The 23,109-nt window shown below is 47.0% G+C and overlaps 1 protein-coding gene across 1 annotated transcript in view; it reads right to left on the bottom strand.

The window, feature by feature from the left end:
* Nucleotides 1-23,109, bottom strand: part of NT5DC3 (5'-nucleotidase domain containing 3) — a 55,859-nt gene that overhangs the window by 16,003 nt on the left and 16,747 nt on the right. Inside the window, exons 2-10 of the mRNA XM_027594317.1 lie at nt 22,192-22,376; nt 13,261-13,335; nt 12,534-12,589; nt 6,745-6,835; nt 5,715-5,852; nt 3,674-3,734; nt 3,144-3,246; nt 2,892-2,993; nt 749-830 (exon numbers count right to left, since the gene is read on the bottom strand). Coding sequence (XP_027450118.1) covers nt 749-830; nt 2,892-2,993; nt 3,144-3,246; nt 3,674-3,734; nt 5,715-5,852; nt 6,745-6,835; nt 12,534-12,589; nt 13,261-13,335; nt 22,192-22,376 — 893 coding nt within the window. The remainder of the gene's footprint in view (nt 1-748; nt 831-2,891; nt 2,994-3,143; nt 3,247-3,673; nt 3,735-5,714; nt 5,853-6,744; nt 6,836-12,533; nt 12,590-13,260; nt 13,336-22,191; nt 22,377-23,109) is intronic.

Genomic DNA, 23,109 nt, shown 5'->3' with positions numbered 1-23,109 from the left:
ATTCCCTGATGTTGGACATTCACCTTGTTATCTATTTTGTAACTCATGGTAAATATTATTGTAGCAAAGTTTTAGCTACATCTTAATAATTTCCTTGGTCTAACTTCCTAGTAGTGGGATGGCTGTATCAAAGCAAATCTTTCAAGGCCTAGAAAACATACTTACTGCCAAATCAGCAGTGTGTTATAAATCCACCAGGAATGTATCAAGTTTTTTTAACCCTGTGGTACTGTTCTATAATTTCATGTGTTTTATAAATCTTACAGAAATATAATAATTTTAAAGGATGAGATAAAACGAACTTCAGTAACACAAGAAGGGTCAGTGATTCAATCACTTATTCAAACATTTGAGAGCTTTACTTATACCAAAATATATCAAAACTGTATATAAAACACAGCTCATCAGGAAATAATCACTAATTTAAGATAATACATCATGTACTTCAATGCTTCTTCAAGAGAAATATCCAAGGTTTACTACTAACATCTTAAATTATATATACTATAAAAGTAATGCTTTAAATTTTGTTTTTAAAGACTGTTCAATTCTGAGTTAATTTAGACGTAACACATTGAGAATATACTGACTTAAGTTTAAATTTTGCTGCCACGTTATAAACAGCCAATTCAAGCAGAACACTCAGAACTATGCTGGGCACACAGGAGGCCTCAACAAACACTGGCTGTTTTCATTATAACTGACCACAAAGCAAAGGAACAAGAAGGAAAAATCAGTCATGAGGTACCTGCTTATAAATCTGGCCTTTCTGCAACTTGTGGATCTTGTCCCAGAGCAAGACACCTTTCTCGTTCACCTTGCGGAAAGGTCTAACAACAAAAAGGGGAAAACACCATAACCCATGGGAACGGCGCATGCTGTCTGCTTAGGAAACACCACACGGTTATTCAGTGGGAATGAAAAGGGGCTGCACGAACCCGGACCCCAGGACCCAAAAGGTATTTAATGAGGAAAGAACTCCAGAGTCAAATAAATTTGGAAAACACTAGGCACTACTTACGTCCCTCTTAAAAAGTCACTGAGGACTCTAAAAAGCCCTCCCGGGAGAGAAACTTTCTTTAGCCCAGATTTCCCAAAATGTATTCGATCACAGAGAAAATCTGCTTCACAAAAACAGCTGATGGAAAAACCGCCTTAGTACACGTGTCCCACTCGGTGCTTGAAATCCAGCCACTCTAGACACAAAACAAATCCGAGTAGGAGACAAATCACTTTATGATGGAGAATGGGAATAAGAATAAAGGCTTCCGGGAGCTCCCCTCTACTTGCTAGATGGGACGCAGCCTAATTCATGAATAAATTAATAAAGCCAATTAGATCTTTAAAATTAAAAGAAAAAAAAGAATAAAAGTCCAAAGTATGTGGGGGTCTGTTTGCCTTTTTTTAAGGTAACATTATTTGGATTGTTTTTCTAATCAGAAAAATTTAAACTGACTGCAAAAAATCTGGAAAATGCAGAATAGAATGAAGAAAAAGGGAAGTGACCCCTAATCCCAGTGCCCAGGTATAAACACCTAACATTTCAGTAGGTGTCTTTCAGTCTATAAAGATAGCATCTGTTATTTTTCTCTTTTTTATGAACACAAATGAGGATCACTGCATATACTGATTTGTATCTTTTTTTCTCTAATGTTGCGAGCAATCTCCCATGTGATTACAAATTCTTTCATACGTGTTTTTAACAGTCATAAAACATGCTCATTGCTTTTTTTCCCAAATACATCTTTTTCTTTTTTGAGAGAGAGAGAGAGAGAGCGTGTGCATGCAGGGAGGAAAAGAGGGAGAAAGAGAGAGAGAATCCCGATGCAGGGCTTGATCCCATGACCCTGAGATCATGACCTCAGCCAAAATCAAATCGGTCGCCCAACCAACTGAACCACCCAGGCGCCCCCCAATACATCATTTTTAATGGCTGTATAATACCCCCTCCCATGGATGATCCTTTAGGTTGTCTCTGATCTTCATCATTATAAATAACACAAGGAGGAATGAAGGTGTTCCGTGCATGCAGAACAAAGACAAAATAAATGGGTGCCGGGGGAGGGGATGACACTTGGTGAAGAGGCCTGTTCCACACATTGCAAAACATTTTAGGGGCGCCTGGGTGGCTCAGTCAGCTAAGCATCTGCCTTCAGCTCAGGTCATGATCCTGGGGTCCTGGGATCGAGCCCCTCATCGGGCTGCCTGCTCAGCAGAGGAGTTGCTTCTTCCTCTCCCCTCTGTCCCTCCCTCCTGCTCATGCTCTCTCTCTCAATATAAATAAAATCTTTTAAAAAATAAAACATTTTTAAATGTTAAAAAAAAACATTTTAGGACCCCTGACCCCCACCTACTAATGCTAAGAGCACACCCCAGTCACCGTCTTAACCCAAAACTTCCCCGCTCCTTTATTCCCCATGGCAGGAAGACGCCATGTAAGTCTTGGTAGAGATTTACTCCATTTGACACAAAACCTGTGTTGCAGAGTTTTGCAAAATCCAGCTGTAATCTTAAATGCCCCAGTGAGAGCCCTACGTACCAAAATACCCGCCAGGTGGCTCGCTGTTCCTGTTGTCTTTTACACTTCACAACGCATCTGCATCAAGAGTCTAACTTATGATGTAATACTAAGTGTGGCTTTTTCATGGCTGTCAATCTTTCTCTCTTCTTTTTTTTTTTTTTTATCTTTTTCTTAGAGCCTGACCCCCAGGACTGAAGTAGCCCCAGCTGAAGTGAGAACCATCTCAACAGGTGTGAGCCGTCCTCAAAATCAAAAGCTACAATGTCAGATGCTTCTGATTTTCCAACTAAACTTCACCAAGTCACACGTCTTAAATGTTCACGGCAGCAAAGGACAACGATCTAGTTCTCCCAGAAAGACAGACGCTCACCTCCGCTTATCGTTAAAGAAGTTTGGCTTCTCGGCCTGAACGATGACCACATCAAACAGGTCCCTCCAGTCTTTTCCGACAATATACTTCATCCCTTTGTCCCTGAAACAACAGATCAGCCGGGTGAGTCTAACAAGAAATGGATTCACTACCTTTGCAACATCTTCTTTCAAATTTTCAACTGTGAACATAAATGGGAATACCAGACAAGATGTGAGCCAGAAGCCAGCAGGGACACCTGCTGCCACTTACACAAAACTGCTGGGGCTGTTGGTGATTAGGAACATCTTCTTGCCGTGATCAGCCAGTTTGGCCAGCACTGCACGGGTCTGCTCAGCATAGCAGATGTACTTTTCTAAGAGCGAGAGACAAATTCACACACGGATTCAGCATGAAGTCGGTCAGTCTGCAAGGGCTCCCTAAACCTGTGGGTCCAGTGCATCCGGGGCCCTTGGGAGAAGGCAAGTCTTAAGGAAGCGTGGTTCAGGCTGTCCTAACAGTACCTGGTCCATCAGGAACCAAGACTCCACCCCCTCGGTCTAAGGGAACATACTAGATGCCTGCCTGCCGTGGCCAGTACCCGTCTTTTTGGGTCAGGATTAGGTGGAGCTCTGAGACAAAGGGGAGGGAGATGTCTGAGGTGCAAGGAACCAAGGTCCTCACGCTGCACTGGGAAGAGGTACTGGGCGCCGGCTCGGCACCAAGAATGAAAATAACGGCCGGCTCGTGGCCAGGCAAAGGGACAGGCTGAAGCGGCCCTCGCGATAATGCTGCCTACGCACCAATATCTGCTTCGATCGCGCTGTACATGATTCCTTTGATGTGCACATCTCGAATTGAATCCTGTCGAAAGAGAGGTTTCCAATCAGTGATGGGGTCAGTGAGACAGCCTGCGTGACAGGACAAGTGGAACGGCATTCGCAACAATGTCCGCCTTTAGAGGCCTGGCCATCCAAGCACCAAATGAAATCCCAGTGCTGGGCCATTTCACACAGGCGGCCAACACTTAGGTTTCCATGGCGACAGTGAAAGTTTTCAGAAGGGTGACTGGGGGGACATAACTTGTATGAATAATTCTGAATAAAATTCCACACGGTAAATGGCAATTTCTACACAGTATCACAAACAGACGATTCCAGGGCATCTGGACAAAGGGAATTATTGCTTTTTTCATCTTTGCACCCCTCCCTAGACCCCAAGAGCAGGTTCTCTACTCCAGAGAAAGAGGCCGAGACCAATGACAGGCTCTTCCATTCAGCGAGGCGAGGAGCAGTCAGTGAGATGCTAACTCAGGCCAGCGTGAGGATGAGGGGGCCGTGAGCCCCTCACAGGCCACAGGCTGTGGCAACCTGACGCCCGGCAGGTGTCAGAGTGCAGCCCCACCCTCAGGGGGCACTAAGCAGGTCCACCACAGAGGTGGCTCTCCTCTAGGCACACGGAAACTTTCTGGAGCCTACAGCAGGGGACTGGGCTGCAGGCAAAACTGGGCCATAAGCCTTAGAAAACCGGTAGCAGATTTCTATCAAGAGTGAGCACCTCTGGACTATAAACTCAACCTCGGCCACCTTCCAGCGCAGGCTTCACATCGGCAGAAGGCAGGGATTCAGAGCAAGCCGAAGCCAAACTTTCTGGCCGGAAATCTAGGCTCTGCCATTACTATCTGTGTGACTCTGGGCAAGTGACTCAACCTCTCTGTGCCTCAATTTCTTTATCTGTAAAATGAGAGTAATGATAGTACCTACCTCCAGGCATGGTTGTGAGGATTTAATGAGTTAATATGCAGAAAGCACTCAGAAAAACAGTGCCTGGAATATACCTCAGTGCTCTCCATTGGTGGTATCAAATAGACATCTCTCCTCATGACTGCAAGGGTTATATAACTACAAGTGGTTCTTTTATTTATTTTTTACTACAAGTGATACTTAAAGATTCTTAAAGATAAAGCATTTGTGCACATAAAAAGGAGAAAAGAAACTAAATATTTAACTTTAGTTCAAATCATACCAGACTAATACTGAGGAACTAGAATTCATCCTTCATCTTCCTAAAAGCCATGATTTAAAGCAGTCGAAATTTAAAATTAATCATAAGGATATAATAAAAACATTGTGGTACATAAATATAGATCTCTTAAAAATGAGTACTTATTAAATATATATTACATAAATATATACATAGAAATACATACTTATAAACCTATGTATATAAGTATATGTCAATACATGAACATATTTTTAAGTACTAAAAAAAGTTTAGAAAGTTTAAAGAATATATATAAACACATGTGAACATAAATCAACATATATAAATACAAAGCTACATAAATGATGTACGTATACATGCATGTAAGTTTCACAGCTGTCTATAAACCTCTCCAACTGGGTTTTCACACAGCTTTTGCAGGGCTGGGAAGGCCTACATGGAACTTCTGCGTACAAGAGAAAGGCCCGCTCTGGGCAACTGCAGTTGCACGGGCTGCAGCCTGAGTGTGAGATCACCCCCTCTGCAGGCAGGCTCAGCGATGAGCTGGGTCAGGCTGGACCTCAGCCACCACCCGCCCCTCTGACCAGATGCACTGGCCCTGGCCTTTGGTCAGGAAGAATTAGAAATCCAGATAACAATATCAGCACCTTCTTCCTTAACTGATTTCCAGCTTCTTCCAGATCTTCCTAACGTAAGATCTTTCTTAATAATTTTCAGGGTAAAACCATAAATAAAAGAGATCCCAGGCAAAGGACTATTTCAAATACTTAACCCAAGGAGGCTAATGATGCTGTCCCTTCTGCTGAAACCCTCTGGGAGACATGGACCACCGCCTCTCACCTTGACGTCTTTGTACAGATGGACAGGCTCATAGTCGATGTTGTTCTTAAGGAAGTATTCATTCACGCAGGAGAGGAGGGACATCTCCGGCAGGGAGAAGATGTCCATGAACTGCTTCATGGTGTTTCCATGAGAACTCTGCAGGCAGGGAGGAGAGCGTCAGAAACAGAGACCAACACCACAGCAGAGCCAGACTTGACATTTACCCGGGAGGGGATTCTGGTCATCAACATCTGGATCCCTCTCCCCAAGAAAAGGACAATTTTAACAATAACAAAGTAGAAGCATTTGCCTTATTTCTTATCATTCCCGGCACAGATGATGATGTACTCTACGCACAACTGGGAAATCCAAGGAAATGTCCTGATTTCCGCCCCCAAAAAATCTAACCACTTTTTCATGCTTCTGTGAGCTCTAACTTCCAGCTCACCATCTCCCATCAAACACAGAGGAAAGCTGGCAAGCAGACTACTGCCCATGGAATGGCATAAAAAGCCACATAACTCTCCTGAATGTGAGTGCCCCCACGCAGCCATATGTGAGCCTGAAAAAGAGCCTTTCTCTAAATGCTGGCAATTAGTAAGCCTAAGTTCACCAGCTGACCGGGCATCTTTCCAGTGCATTTTGACAGTAAAAATAAGAGCACACCCAATAAGACGAGCAAAAATTCAGAAAGCAAAGAGAACCACAAAAGTCAGAGAAGCAGAGGCTTCCCTTCAAGCACAGGGTGACCTGCTGTCCTCGATCTCAGGGAAGGCAACCACAGCCGCCCTGACTTCATCCAGAAAGTGGGGACATGCCTGGGGTGGGGGGTTGTAGACAGGGGTGGGTGCAAGGAAGGTATAAAGAACCTTCATCAGATAGGGAGGAAAGAGCTAAGAAAGAGGAATCATGAAGGGCCTAGGAGAGATGCCAACATACTAGCCTCTCTCAAATCCAGGGCCTCTCGAAACAGTCCCAAATGCCCTTGTCAGTTCCATAGGAGCACTCAGAGAGATCCTAAATCTACCAGGACATGTCTGTTGATTACCTTTCCATAAAAGTCACTCATCTGTTCCAGGGGCACGTGGGACCCCTCATACATTTCAATGACTTCTTCATCAGGGACAACACTGAGGCCTCTGGAAAAAAATCACAGGCAGTGCAGTTAGACTCAACTAGTGAGAGCAGTGACTTCAGACCTCCGGCAACTGCTGGGATTTTTCAGCCCAGGGGCACGATGCCACTGTCACAAGGAGGTGAGATGTGCCACGGGTCACTGCTACAAGTAACAGGCAAGAAGCTACTACTAACTACTACTACTACCACCAGCACTAGCGGCAGCATTCTGTGGGTAATAGGGGCAGGAAAAATAACACGTACTAGAGTCGGCAGGTGTGAACTCCACGCGGTCATTCCCTTACTTCTCAGCAGTCCTAGGAGGGAAGCACTAACATCTTCCCATATCCCAGCAGAGGCAACTGAGGCCCAGAAAGGTCACGGCTCTTACCTGAGGTCACCAAAGTAGGAAGTGGTGGCACAGGACCAGACCCCAGGCTTTCTGGCTTTAGGGGCCCAGGCTCCTCAACCACTAATGTCACACAGCCTCGTTCACCAAGGTACAAGGCCTTCCCTTACTCTGGGAGTAGGGTTTGTTTTGGGGGTGGGTTTAGGTTTCCATTTTTATGTGTTTAATTGATTAGGGAGGGAAAGGCTAGCTTTGTCTCTATCATCCTCCTGCCCTCTGATACTCGGACCTAAGAAGGTCAGCGCTGAGGCAGGAAAAGCCACACATGAGGGCTCCGGTGGACTAAACCCTGTGACACAAGGCAGGAAGCAACGTGACAGTCAAGGCCAGTTTCCTCATCTATAAAAAACCAAGGTAACATCTGCCACCTGCCTGCCTCCGGGAGCCGCAGAAGAATCTGCAAACGAATCCAGCTTCTCCACAAAGGGGAAAATAAATTTTGGAGTCAGAGCAAAGAGCAACCTGACTTTCACCTCTGCTGCCGCCGCCGTCGCCAGCGCTCTAAGCAGGTGCTCTCACCAGGGATTTAATGGTCTTGTATTTCCTCACCTTGCACTGCCCCCTCTAGAGTGTCACGAAGAAGAACGTCGGTTCCCCAGCCGCTTCTGTGGGGAAGGTGCTTGGGAAACAAGGCACCAGTGGTGAGGAGACCACAGAATGGATGATGGGAAGTCCACCCAGTGCTACCTCCAGTGGGAGTATGAATAATGCCCTGAGAGTCTCAGTTACTAATACAAACAGGCTGCTTATCTTATAAAATCACAAATATAAAATATAATTTATATTTGATATGTAAGTGTAATGAAAATATAATTTCAGCCTCTTTCCTCTGTTCTCCGCCCTCATATAACTTTCAAAAATACCCAAGGGGATTCGTTAGTATTTTGCCCACCCCCCCATCTTCATTAACCTGCTACAACTTCCAGCCTTTGAAAACAAAGGAGGCCTTGCCCTTCCCTTTATCATTCAGCCGATCATTCTGGGCGGTGACCTTGAGGCAGAGCTCCTGCTCAGGTGTGCACCCGCCTAAGACTCTAACACTTAGAAAGAAATTATAAAAAAAAAAATGAAGAACTCTGCTGAGTGAGTCATTTTCCTGCCCCCACACTAGGCCCTGCCAGGTTCACAGCCTCCCAAGCTGCCCCAGTAACTACTGAATGTGAGCTCAAAAGCAGCGGTGAGATGAGTCGGCTCCAGGGAGCCGGATTCAGCAGAAGGCGGCTCTGGCAGGGACAGCACCCCACAGGACCTCGGCCACAGGCTCTGGGGCACTGCCAGCCGCACAGTGCGAGGATCAAAATGCAAACTACTTGATGTGGCCCCGTGAGGTTGTGAGAAATATAAAGGTTAGGAGCACAGATCCGCAAGTGTCTGCCCAGGGTTCAGCCTCCTTAATTAGTAGGCATATTTCCCGGACAAGCAATAGAACCTCTTCGGGTCTCAGTGTCATTTTTAAAATGGGGAACAATAATAGTATCTGCCTCCTGGCATAACTGAGATTAGATGAGCTACTATATAGAGAAGAGTACATGGCAGGCGCTAACAGAGCTTTGCTGGTGTACCTGTGATGAGAACAAGCGCAGCTTTTCACCAGGTCCCTAGCCAGAACTTAAATCGTGGGTACCAAGTGGGACTGTAGTGAGAGCCAGTCTGCCTCCCCCCTCTGGCCTGTGGCATTCGCTCCCACAGCGCACAACACAAAATTCAACCTGATAGAGCAGCTGGGGACCCACGGCAGGTCTCAGAAATGGGCAAGGCTGAGGAGGGGGCATTCTGCCCTGCCAAGAACTTTCCTCTTTTCAGGGAAAGGCAAGAGCAGTGACATTCTGCGTGCCTTTACTGCCCCAGGCACACTCTGGTCTACCTGACAAGCCACCCGCGGGGCAGCCAGGGGAATCATGCCAATTCTACAGAGGAGCAAACCAAGGCTTTGAGATGGTCAAGGAGTTGCTCAAGGCCACACACGCGAAAGCAGTGAGGCAGGGTCCACGCCGAGGAAGTGCGACTCCAGAGCCCACACACGCACCCATGCTGCCTCAGCCCACCACATCCCTCAGCGCTGCGGCCACAGCGACCTTCCCAGGACCTAAACCCGACACTCCTTCTCTTTCAAATGCCTCGGCTGGCTTCTCCCGCCTAGCCCTGTCCATAACTCCCTAACATGGTGGACAACTGACCTACAGAAGAAGAAACAAGACAATTAGGAGCTGTAGGACTATGTGGTCTGAGAAGAGGAGGGAAAGACCATGTCGGGCTGAGGGGGACTGGGGGGGTGAGGCCTCGGCACCAGTCAGCCTTGAAGGAAGGATGGATGAGATTTCAAGAAGCAGCGAGGAAGGAAAACTGCACCCTGGTAGAACACCAGCATGAGCAGATGGTGAGCAGCAGGAAAGGAGACCTCGGAGGAGAGGAATACATGTGCTATGTGCACCTGCCTCATGCACACCACGACTGGCTGTAACTGCTAGGAAGAGACGGTCCCTTGCTCCTGTTGACCCGGGGCCGGGGGTGTCACCAGGGGTCTCCATGTGGAAGGACCTGCCTGGAGCAAACCCAGAGGGAGAGAGCCAACAGATGGAAAGAGTTCTGACAACATCAATTTGGCCCCTGGAGCCAGCCACGCCTATACCTGGCACTGTCCCTTGGACTGCACAACAGGTGAGCTAATGCTGTGTTTCTCATTAACCCAGTCTGAGTCGGGGTTCAGTCCCTTGTAACCAAGAGTCCTAACTAATCAGGAGGTGAAAGAGCTGTGTGTGGAAGAAGAGTAGGATAGGGGTTTAGAGAAGGCTGGTGGGAAACCTACGAGGTTTGGGCTCCATTTTCCAGGCAGTGGGGGCTAGCCAGGATCTCAGAAGAGAGAGTCTGTTGAGGGCAATGCTTTAGATGAATCAGTCCAGCAACAATGTCCAGGACAGACCACACTGCAGAAAACTACAAGACCCCAAGAGAAAAGGATTAAGTTTCCGAGCCAGGGAGCTGACAGCAGGAACAGAGATGGAGGGACAGATCCGAAAGTTCTGGTGAAGGATTTCATTAACCTAATCCGTTCACAAAAACCATGCTGCATATAGGTCAAAGGCACAGGCTCAGAGCCAGGCGACCAGGGTCTGAATTCCACTTCTCTGTGGCCTTGGACAAGTCACTTAACATCTCTGGGACTAATACCAGTACCTACCTCATAAGGTTATTTCAAGGATCAAATAAGTTAACCCAAATAAAACCTTTATGACAGTGTCTGTGCTGTAGCAAGACTTTGTATTTGCTCGTTGCTATTTATTATTACTACTATTATTTTCATCAACACCAGCATCTCTTCTCCCTCCTGAAACACCATTAAAATGATAGCAAAAAAATAAACTACTCAGCGGCACCTAGAGGGCTCGGTCAGTTAAGCACCTGACTCTTGACTTCAGCTCAGGTCATGATCTCAGGGTCATGAGACTCAGACCCTCGTTGGGTTCCGTGCTGGGTGTGGAGCCTGCTTGGGATGCTCTCTCCCCCTCTCCCTCTGCCACTCCTCACCCCACTTGCACACGCACATTCTCTCTCTCTCTCTAAAAAAAAAAAAAAAAAAGAATAAACTACTCAAAAAGTGAAAGGATATGAGAGCAAAGACATCAGTAGACAAGACATTTCAACATGTTCGTGGAAGACAAATAGCAGATGAAAAGGAGGCTCCTGGCTTAGCAAGCTGAGAATAGGGGCCTGCATGGGGACACCAACACGAAGAACTGATTAGTGGCCAGAGCCCCCCAGAAAGGCTCAGCCCTGAGAGGCACCAGAGAGCTCCTGGAGGATATGCTAAAGCAGAACGAGGGAGTAAAGCCAAAGAGAGGAAAAGATGGGCATCAGGGAACAGAGAGAGAGGCAAACCCAAGCCCCAGGATGAGCCATCAGAGGTCAGAGCAGAAGGTGTAGTCAATTAAACACAAAAATAACTGATAGAGTATCTAAAACATTTGAATTGTTGGGAAATAAATACATGGATGATACTGGTGATGGAGGATTTAGAAAAAACTAGGGACACCTCTACAGAAAACAAAGCAGATAAAAAGTGATATTATTAAAATCTAAGAAAAACCAAGCACAGTACACAGAAGAAAGCAGTCACAGTGCACGACATGGCGTAAAGAGGCAACAAAACTTGCAGAGTCAGGATGCAAACAACGACTGAGGATGGAGAAACACGCAGACACAGATCCGCACGAGGCTCGAAGAACGAGCCCGGAGAAGCAGGGGCTTGTGCGTGCACCAAGTCCTGTCCCATGGCAGAAACAACGTCCAAAATTAATAAATTAGGAAACAGAAGGATGAGCACATTATTTAGAAATAGAAAGAAAAGGGGCGCCTGGGTGGCTCAGTCAGTTAAGCGGCTGCCTTCGGCTCAGGTCAGGATCCCAGGGTCCTGGGATCGAGCCCCGCGTCGGGCTCCCTGCTCAACGGAAGCCTGCTTCTCCCTCTCTCACTGCCTATCTCTCTGTCAAATAAATAAATAAGAAATCTTTAGAAAAACAAAAAAAGAAAGAAAAGAAAAATAGGAAGAAAAACAATGAAGAGCGTAAAGGGTTTGGGTGCGGAGGACAGGGGGCTACTGCAGTCCGCCACCACGCTCTCGGCACTATCTGATCGGAACTGTGTGCATGTTTAACTTGGATAAAAAAACATTAATTTTAATAAAGAGTTTGTGAAAGAAGAACCTAAGATAGGCACATCTCTTTTTTTAAGGTATAATGACCATACTCCTAAATCCTCCCCCAAATTCAAGAATTAGAAAAGGCAAAATCCTTCATTTTCAAAGTGACAAAGATTTTGGACTGAGCTGAGTGCTTCTACTAATTCTAATAAACAGGAGGGGGGTCTTAGTATCCAAACTACTCAACTGCCATGGTGGGAACAAGAACCCGCTGCCTCACCCCAGCCTCCCTCCCCACCCAAAACCTTGGCTCCAGGACCCTCACTCAGCGGCAGACGGGCCCCTCTAGAGAGCCCGTCCTCCCCTAGAGCCTCCCCAGAGCACCCCCCAGGGGTCTAAACACCATCATCACCTTGGTCCCTATGGACTGCAGTCTGGTTAAACTTATATGGCTGCCAACCTACACTCCAAGCTCCTTGGGGCATCCGTGTAAGCCAAACCCTTCGGGTCTGGCATAACAGGCCCCAATAAATGTTCTTGAATGAATGAGTGAATAAATCACAAATACACACACTACAACTCTCTTCATAACTAAGCAGTCAATGGGTCTTAGGTCTGTCATCCAAAGCCACTTCGTTCCTATGAGTGAATTAAATTTACCTCCTCTTAGTCTTACCTGTAGACGGTTCCCAACTGGATGTAATGAAAAGCATCAATCTTCATCAATACTGCCTTCAAAAACATAAACACATACACACACACACAGGTGAATAATGCACATGTGCAAGCTGCATATCTAATGAGAATTTCAGGTGTCATTACAAACCCTATCAGCACCAGTGATGTGGCAAACAAGCACACTGCAGGTGTCCAACAGGTCTGCCTGTTGATTAAAGCACTGTGGGGGCACCTGGGGGGCTCAGTCGGTTAAGCATATGCCTTTGGCTCAGGTCATGATCTCAAGGTCCTGGGATCCAGCCCCATATCAAGCTCCCTGCTCAGTGGGGAGTCTACTTCTCCCTCTCCCACTCCCCCTTGCTCATCTTCTCCCTCTCTCACTTGCTTGCTCTCTCTCTCAATAAATAAAATCTTAAAAAAAAAAAAAGCACTGTGCAGTCTGTTAAGGAAATGACTGATCTGCAAAAACAATATGACAACTGACTCCTCAAAACACCAAAAACGACTTCTAGAAATAAAGAGTATCTTCCAAATAGCTAAATGCATTCATTTTTTTCTAATAGTCTTTTGCAAAAGGCTTTATCCAAAGATGTTTAATAATTCGGTTCCACAGCCCCAAGGAATAGAATTTAAAATCAACTTCTGTGTCCAGCAAAGAAAAGCACTGAGAGTACATTATTCCCAAACACCATTAAACTGTAGAAAAACACAACAATGAAACCTACCCGCTGCACATCATAATGAAGTCCACGAATTGCAAAATTTGGGTCATACTCATACTTCCTGATTTCCACCGGATACTAAGAAAGAAGAAAGGCAGCATTTTTAGCTCACAATGTACTAAGTTCAGATAGTGCCCAGATTTGGTCCCTGTACAAAAGCTGAGGGGCTGACACACTTTGGTGGGAAGATGGGGTGAGGATGGACCACAGCTTAGCCCTCTGTTTCTGGACCAAGGACCTCTTGGTCACAGAGCCCTCCCTCCACCCCACTCCTGCCTCATCTGCCCAAGCACAGGTAAAGGCCTCACCCCTGGCCCCAGCTTCTCTCGTCTTCACTACCCCCGTCCAACCTTCCCTCTGCCCCTGGACCCCTTTATCTCCTCGGAGCCCAGAAATACATCTGCTTCCACCTCCAAGATTTCTCCTCCTCCTACTGTATTTAAGGCGGCTAATGAAGAGGAACTGAAGCATCCCCTCTCTTAGAAGTGTGACTTTCCCCAACACATTATCAACCATCCATTCAGCTCAGATATGAGCACCTCAATATACCGGCCCCCGGTGTGGCCCCACTACCAGGTTTCATGAAGAGACCAAGCTGAAAACTTTTCAAAGGGGGGGGGGGGGGCCACCATATAGCTTTCATTGCTTTTCTCATCCAGACAGTCCGGCCGCTGCTCACCCCCCCCGTCCCGGGTGGAAGGACCTCCCTGTTGTCAGGTACGGCCTCCCTCCCACTTGGGCCGAGAGGGCCCTTTCTCAGCATGTGGTAGCCAATTACTGCTCCGGCACTCTGACTCAAAACATGCATGACTTTTGGAGGCAGCTCGGCTCCCCTGGTAGTTCCTATTATCAAACCATTCCTCAAACTATGCAAAAATCCCAACCCTGTTCATATCTACTAGACTAGGCACCCACATCCTCCCCTCCCCCCACAAATCTCAGAATTAGAACACCGGCTACCCGCCAGTAGCACTGAGGTACCAAGCACCACGTCTGCTGCTACCGCACACAAGCCCTCCCGTTCCCATTTTACAGATGGGGCACCAGAGGCACTGACAGAGACAGGGTGGCCGGGCCACACAGCTGCGATGTGGTGGGCAGGGAATCAGGCCTGGACCTCTTCCCCTGCTCTCCCCACTCCCCTCTGCCCTTGGAGTACAGACCTGTAGGAAAGAGTAAATTCCTGAGTCTAGGGAGGCTGTGGCACCAGGATCTTCCTTCCAGTTACAATGTAAACTGCTTAAGTAAAAATCTGGACAGCTAGGGGCGCCTCAGTTGGTTAAGCATCCAACTTTTGGTTTCAGCTCAGGTCATGATCTCGGGGTTGTGAGATCAAGCCCCACATTGGGCCCTATGCTAGGTGTGGAGCTTGCTTGAGATTCTCTCCCTCTCCCTCTGCCCCTCCCCCACTTAAAAAACAAAAAGCCTAGACAGCTATCAAGAGGCGCAGAACCTCTCTGCACAACAGCACTAACTTTCCATGGCCAGGGTCACGTTTGTGTGGGAATACTTCCTGCTCCCAACAGGATGAATGGCATGCAGCAAGTGTTCAAGCTGCATAGAATGCTGACTCAAATGTCACATCCGAGCTCATTTATCTAACACCTGCCACACATGCCAAGAAATCACCAAATGCTATTTCCACTCAGGGGCGTTTCCAAGAATCCTGAACACTGTGTACAGTTCTGCATTTTTACGAACAGACTTCACACACACTCCCCAGAACCCCACACACGGCACCACAGTCCCACCCCCGAAGTGAGGCCATGGGTCCGCACACCTCTGGAATCTCCTCCTAAACTTGGGAGTGAGGAGGAAGAGGTAGGGCATGGGGAAGATATTTAAATGCTCCTGAGAGGGGTGCTTTTACTGAGTCATGGGCTACACACTGTTCTGGACTTTATTCTATGTACTCCTCATGGAGGAGATAGGGCATCTCATGTCCCCTGGATTGCTGAATCATCTGAGAAGTAGAGTCAAGGAACCTGCCCAAGCTCACAAAGATAAACAATGGCTGGGCCAGTACTTGAATCCGGGTCCGTGTCACACCCAAGTCTACCCCAACCCCCTGCAATCCACTCTGAACAAACCCTGAGCCACCATACTGGACACTCCTCGCCTCCTGTGATGGCAGGACCTGCGGCCTCCGAGGGCCCAGTGAGTTTCTCGGAGGATCCATGGTGACAAGGGCAGGACCGGCTGCTGTGAATAAGAGAGAGAGAGCGTACACACCGAACTCGCACTGCTGGAAAGTCTGGCAGCTCCTGCTTTGAACAAGGCCTATCCGGACTCCCCCACAGGACACAGACCACACAGTGAGACATGGCCGTGCACCCACCCATGGGCCCCAGAGCTGTGTGGTTTTGGGAAGCCACTCCTGATAGACACACAGCGTTTCCAAGGGGTCCAGAGATTACGACCGACGTGGAGAACAGACAGAGGCAGCTGAAAGGGCCTCATGGAACACTGTCGTCACAAAGAACAGGCCCCAGGGATGCAGGACCGGGCATCGAATCCCAGTCCTACTAAGTGCTAGCTGGGTGTCCTACTATGTGCTAGCTGGGTGATCTTGGCAAGGTCGCTGTCTCTCTGAGCGTCAGTTATCTCATCTCCAAAGTAAGGATGCCAAAAGTCCTACCGTAGATGGAAGTAGAGAAGATAAGTCAAAGGATGCATGCAAGGAGTGCCTGGCTGGCTCGGTCGGTACAGTCTGTGACTCCTGATCTCGGGGTTGTCAGTTGGGTGTAGCCATTATTTAAAAATAAAATCTTCAAAAATTAAAAAAAAAAAAAAAAAGGATGCATGCGGGCAGTGGGGCGGTCTCCGGCACATAGCAAGTGTGCAATGACACAGAGCTGCTTTACTAGACATGGAACGGGGGGGCCTGGGCTTTGAGACCCACTCTTCTAGCCTCCGCTACCCTCCCAGAGGACTTCAGGCCCGTCACTTAACCCCTCCAGGCCCCTTCCTTCCTATGGAAAATGAAATGGTTGGACTGGGGTGATTTCCATGTTCCACTCCTGCCCCTAAATTGTTTCCCCATACAACCAACCAAGTCAAAACTGTCCTCATGGTGGGCCCCTTTCCAAACAGATGGAGAGAGACACACAGAAACACACACACACACGCTCACACACTCAGGCACACATGCTCACATACACATGCAGGCGCGCGCACACACACGCAAGTGCACACACACGCAGGCACACACAGGTGCACACACACGCAGGCGCACGCACACGCAGGCGCACACACACGCAGGCACATGCACACAGGCGCACACAAGCGCACACACAGGTACACACGCTGCACGCACACACGCAGGCACACACACGCAGACACACACAAGCACACACCCACGCACATGCACGCACGTGCACACACACAAAGTAGGCACACACGCACATGCTTGCGCGCACACACACGCGCAGACACACACAAGCACGCACAAATTCAGGCACACACACACACACATACGCGACACCCATCTCTGGGAACAACCGTCACGGTAATCTCCCGTCAAGGAAGCCAGGGCTGCTCCATCAGCCAGGAGGTTATGCTTCTCTCCAGTGGTCTATGGCTCGATTTTCTGGACTCGTCAGAGTGGAGAAACTTTCCACCAGTCTGAAAAACACGACTCACTCACTGCATCATGAAGATTACTGGTGTCTCTAAAAGCAGAACAAAGTATGAAAAGAAAACAGACCTGCACTGGGGACTTTCATTAAAAATCTTATTTAGGCCCAGTCTGGTTTCCTTCAGTACCTGGGTTTGTTCTCATTCTGAGCACAGTCTGAGCAGGCTGGTGTATGGGGATGAACGAAGAGCAAGGTGCTACAGAAATGTCCCTCACAGCTCTAAGCAGAGCTCCCAGTAGAACACCACGGAGAACCCAGGAGCTCCCAGTGTACGGGTCATTCCCACAGCTCTGTGGCTAGCCCGCGTGCCCCCTTTCTGGCAAGGTACAGAGATCTCGAGACAGCTGGTAACCTCTACCTCACAACACTGCCCCTGAGTTCCTGAGGTCCCAGATGCCTAGAAATACAGGTTTTTCAGAGATCTCAGTCTGATATTTTAAGTAGCCTAAATTATGAGTCTTATTAGAGGCAGGGCAGAAGGGCATAAAAACAAAATTCTCTGAAATCTTCACAAAATGTGGAGTGAGGACAAAGCAACCTGCATCCAAGGGGTGATTCCACACCAAGCACAACACTCTCACTTAACCATGTACTTTGTGCCAGGGCCTGGGAATATGGCAGCAAGCAGAATGGGCAGTCCCTGCCCCTAAGAAGTTTACACTCTACCCTGGGGAGGCAGACCACAAACAAACACCCAGCACAAGGCCTCCTGGTGAGAAGTACTACAGGGCAAATGCAGTGCAAGGGCTGAGAGATCTTGGGGTGGGCACGCAGAAAAGATGAGGAGCCGGGTCTCAGACTGCCCGGGGCCGGGACGAATGTTCCCAAGCAGAGGAAATGCAGGTGCCGAGGCGGTAGCGTGTGGCAATTCAAGAAGCAGCAAGAACACTGGTGTGGCTGCAACAGAGTAAGGGCGGGGCGGGCGGGGCGGGCGGGGCGGGCGGGGGGGGGGGGGGGGGCCTGGGACCACCAGAGGTGGCCTTCTCTATCATTCCAAGCGTGCCAGGAGGGCTCAAGCGGGTTTTGGGTCCAGGCGCCACATGGTCAGAGGGTGATGCTGGCCTGGACTAGAGCAGTGGCAGTGGGGAAGAGGGGGACAGAGTTAGGACACATTGTGAATGAGTGAAAAGAGAGCTCACGGCTGCACAGTGACCTCCTCCCAAAGAGTAGAGTATGAAAAGGGGAAGAGTAACTTCACGCTGCAGAGACCCTAGATACAGAGCTCAGCCACACGATCAAGGCCAACGTCATCAGCGGTAAGTCACGTAGACAATATGTACCCTTGACATGACGTGGTAAGAATTTCACCCAGAACCCCCAGTCTAATCACAGGAAAAATGTCAGACAAATCCAAAGAGAGGGCGCCCTAACAAATACCTGACTGGTACTCCTCACAAGTGTCAAGGTCATCACAAACTAGGGAATTGTGAGAAACTGCCAAAGCGAGCCTAAGGAGACATAACAACTAAATGTAATACAGTGTCCTGGACGGGACCCTGGACCAGGAAAAGAACATCAGGTAAAAACTAAGGGAATCTGAATCCAGTACGGACCTTAGTTAATAAAGATGGATCAATGTAGTTCTTTTGTTGTGATAAGGGGACCACAGTACCGTAAACTGGGAACCAGAGGGAAAATGAGGCATGGGATACAGGTACAGAAATTCTCTGTATGAACTCCGCAACTTGTCTATAAGCCTACAATTCTCCAAAACTTAATAAACTCTCTAGTTTATATTTAAAAGAGGAAGAGAGAGCGAGAACCCATAGAGTTTGCTGACAGATCAGACATGGCATACAGGAGAATGGGAGGGGTCACAGCTGATGTTGGGCTCTGGATTTGGAAAATGGGTGAATGTCCATGCCAGGGAATGATGAGGGCATGGATCTAGGGAGTGAAACTGAGAACTCTTTTAACACTCCCTTTCTGTTCCTTGGTGGACCCATGAAAGGGAAATGCAGATACAATCATGACCCTATATTTTGTTCTATTTTTGTAAAAACTTGTTTTTCTAAAAAAAGAAAGAAAAAAAGCGTAATTAAGAAGGGGCTAGAACTTTTACATTTGCTTTTGGGGAAGCTGCGAAATTGCAAACTTACTGTTCCATTACTGTGCATCGCAAAAGCAGATGTCTTCTCATCTCTACAAGTACATTTAGTCTTTGGCAGGAAAAATGGCACCAAATTAAATGCATCTTGGAAGAATTATTTTGTTTCATCAGAGCAAGAGAAAGATTTGCATGAGCATAATTGACTCTATTAATATGCCTGATATAATTAGTGTTATGACTGATCTCTTTTATCAAAGCAACAAACAGACATAATGGGACTGAAATTTCAGTGATCTTAAATCCAGAAGCTTTTCTAATGATAATGATTGCACCTTCTTTTCCCCACCTATGTCATCTCTCTTTTCCCCCAAATTTCATACATTTTTTTATCTTCATAGATTTTTTACCTTCATGAATATTTTACTTCCCTATGAACAAAAGGGTGGAAATGAAAGGTGTTATCAATCCCACAGCAGACAACAAGGCATAAAGGAGAGAACATTTATGCCTTGGAAACAGATTTAAGTTCAAATCCTGGTTCTGCCTCCTACTGATCTCACGGCTTTGAGCTACTGGCTCATTTCCATTAGCCTCAGTGTCCTCACCTGTAAAACAGAGGCTATTTGCAGGGTCGTCACGCATCTGAGAAACAATGCTAGTCATAGCTAACATTTAGTAAGTGTTTTCTACCTGCCAGGCACTTTATATATATATAAACTCATTTAATTACGACAATGCCATTGTGAGCAAAGTCCAGTCATTGTGCCCATTTCGAAGAGGAGGAAACTGAGGCTCAGAGAAATGAGGTGAGTTTCTCAAGATTCCCTGAGAAGTTCGTGTTGAAAGTCAGGATTTGAACACCAGCAGCCAGGCTCTGGAACCTGTGTCTCCAGCACTTAGCAGAAAATCAACAGATGGGGCTGTTAATAAATGACCCTCATTTTATAAGTGATAAATCAAAGTCACAGCAAATGCCACAGATGACCGAGGACTAGAACGCCAGCACCAGTGCAACACTCCTTCAGGTCCATCTCCTGGCGGGGTGGTGGAGAGATGGTGCAGGCTGGCTGACAGGTCAGCAAGGGCGGGACCGCCTCAGTCTTATTCTGTTTTCACTGCCACAGTCAAGGAAGAAGTCTGTGGGTTAGACAGAAGAGAAGAGAGTCTTTTGAACAAATGGAGAAGTGCAGCTGGATGCCAAGTGGCTAGATGGGTTTATGTGCGGTAAAGTGGCCATAACTAAAGAAAGCTGGCTGCTGGCTTAGTGGCAGAAGGGAAGGTTATTTTTGGCAAATGCCATTTCTGCATTTTGAATGAGGAGAAACTGAGTTTCTTATTAAATCCACTGATAACCAAAAGCTGAGGGGAATCAGGAAATATATTGCATCAAATGGTGAGGATCCAAAACTAATGGAAACTTCGGTAGCATTAATAAAGGTATGGTACCCAGAACCAGGGAGGTGATGATCTCCCTCTATTCCACACTAGTCAGACCCCACCTGTAGTAACATCTTCAGTTCAGGGCCTCATATATGAGAGGGATATACCAGAGCGCACACACGAAGAAGGGTAACTAAGATGATAAAAGACCAGAAAGGAGGCAAAATGAGAATGGCTGGAAAAACTACGAATGATCGGCCTGGGAGAAGAGACATCTTGGACAGCATAAAGGCTGGACTACATGACACGTAGCCCAGTAGTATAAAACATTATTCTAGTGGATAAGTCAGGGATAAAACATTAGTTCTCCCAGACCCACCAGCCTGCCCACCCCCAGCACAACTTTGCAGACAAACTCCTTCCAGACTCTGCTGAACTATCACCTTCTTTGTTGTTTTCCCAATTCCCTCAGGCGGGGAAAGTTGTTCCAAGCAGCCTCCACACATCCCTAGCTTTTCATTCAGATGTGTGGAGAGGCCTCCGGCAGGTGGCCACATAATTCCTCTGCTCATCCTCATGCTCCCGGCTTCTACAACAGGGCCTGGCATGGACGGGGGACTTAGGAGAGGCTGAAGGAATGTGTGAAGAAAGAAATGACAAGAGAAGAGATTGATGGTGAAAGCTGTAGGAGGGCAGAACAGTTCTACCCCCACTCAGGAGTGCCTCCTGCAGTAAATGCACTCTGTCTGAGATAGACAATCAAGCTGCACTTCCCAGGATGCGGCAGGCAGGGTTCTCAAAGGGCATTAGTCCAGGTGACCTCTGAGGATGCTTCTCATCCTGGCTCCTGAAACGTGAATTCAAACTTCTATGGGAAAGCATGTTGGGTTGGGTTCTGTGTGTTTCTTTTTTCCTTCCTTACTATAAGCCCTCAACAATACTATGCATCAGAAGACATTCAAATGTTCTTTACATAAGAACAACTCAAGTCAGGGATGAAGGTGAAACACTGCCTATCCTTTGAAGAATTTCTTCTAACCAGAACTCAACAGGCTGCCAAGTTCATCAGCTCTGGGAGAAACTGAGTCACTGCTCGTTGAGAAAGGACAGCATGAAGTCTGTGGCCCCATCTCCACTAACACATAACTTGAGAGTCTTTTGTCAAAGAGACATCTAAAGATTTTTTTAAAAAAACAACTGTCTTCCAGGGACGCCTGGGTGGCTCAGTCAGTTAAGCATCTGCCTTTGGCTCAGGTCATGATCTCGGGGTCCTGGGATCGAGCCCCAACAGTCTGCTTCCCCGTCTCCCTCTGCCACTCGCCCCTGCTTATGCTCACTCGCTCGCTCTCTCTCAAATAAACTCTTAAAAAAAAAAAAAAAAAACTATCTTCCAGTACAAAGTTCCAGTTCTGTGAGAGAAGCAAGTTCTGGAGCTCTATTATACAGCACAGTACCTACAGCAACAATACTGTATTACCAAAAATCTGCTGAGTGTTCTTACCGCACACACACACACAAATAACAATAACAATGAAGGGGGCAGGAGGAAACTCTGGGAGGTGACAGTTCATGACCTTGATGGTGGTGATGGTTTCATGGGTATCCACTTAACCCAAAACTCATCAAGTTATATCCATTAAGTATGTATAGCTTTTTGTATGTCAACCATACCTCAAAAAAAAAGTAGTTAAAAAAAAAAAATCTTCCAGATAGAGTCATCTGGAATGGAACAAAATCTACCCGTTCATTTAACAACACTTTACTAAGTGACGTCTGTGTGCCAGGCACAAGGCCAGGTCCGCTCAACGCTGTTCTTCAACGTCTAAGGGAAGGAGGAGAGAGACTGCAGTGTCCCTGTGCTCTTACCCGGTGTTCATTGATGAGAAGGTCCCGAGCAGCATTAAATATCAGCGTGTGGAGGTGCTTTGAATAAAACACCAAGGTATAATCATAATCGAAGCCATAGATTTCAATGTCCGACAGGCTCATCTCATTGTTTGAGAAAATGGCATCTGGATTCAACAAGTTGTTCATAATTGAAGGAACCAAGTCTAGAAGTAAAGAAAAAAATATATTTTACCCTGTGATAAATAAGGGTTAGTATGATTGCTAGGAGTCACCAGAGTGCAAGCATGATTAGCTTTGCCTTGACAACCTTACGCTGAGTGAGAGAAGCCAGCCGCAAAGGCCTGCACGTGGTATGAGGCCATTCGTCTGAAATGTCCAGAATAGACAAATCCATAGAGGCAGAAGGCAGATGAGTGGTTGCCAGGGGCTGGAGGGTGTGGGGACAAACAGAGAGATGGCTAAATGCATATAGAATCTCCCCTTTGGGGTGATGACAACGTTCTCAAACTGATGATGAGTGCTGGCTGAATGGCTGTTGTGAATCTACTAAAAGGCACCGCATGGGAAGACCTTATGTGGGTGAATGGTACAGTATGTACATAGTACCTCAATAAAACTTACTAAAAAAAAATCTTTGCTTCAATTATCACAAAATGATTAAAAAATAACACATGCTAGTTACAGATTTCAGAAATTGAGAAACATATAGATAATTACATTTAAGTATCACACAACATTGCCTCACCCAGAAAAAAACCATTAACGTCCCGGCTGCAATATTGTTTATGTATGCATTTTACACAGCTGGACTCGCAGTGTACACATGGCTCCGTGTCCTCTCTGCATTTAGCATTCTATCATGACTGTATTTTCCTATCCCCACAGACAGGGGCAGGAGTGAAGTCAGTCACCCCTACATCATCCTTCCGTCTCCTC

Source organism: Zalophus californianus, chromosome 9 (genome assembly GCF_009762305.2).
Source record: "Zalophus californianus isolate mZalCal1 chromosome 9, mZalCal1.pri.v2, whole genome shotgun sequence".
In the NCBI taxonomy this organism is placed as follows: Eukaryota; Metazoa; Chordata; class Mammalia; order Carnivora; family Otariidae; genus Zalophus; species Zalophus californianus.
Note: the sequence above shows the minus strand (reverse complement) of the source record. Positions and strands in the feature narration are given on the sequence as shown.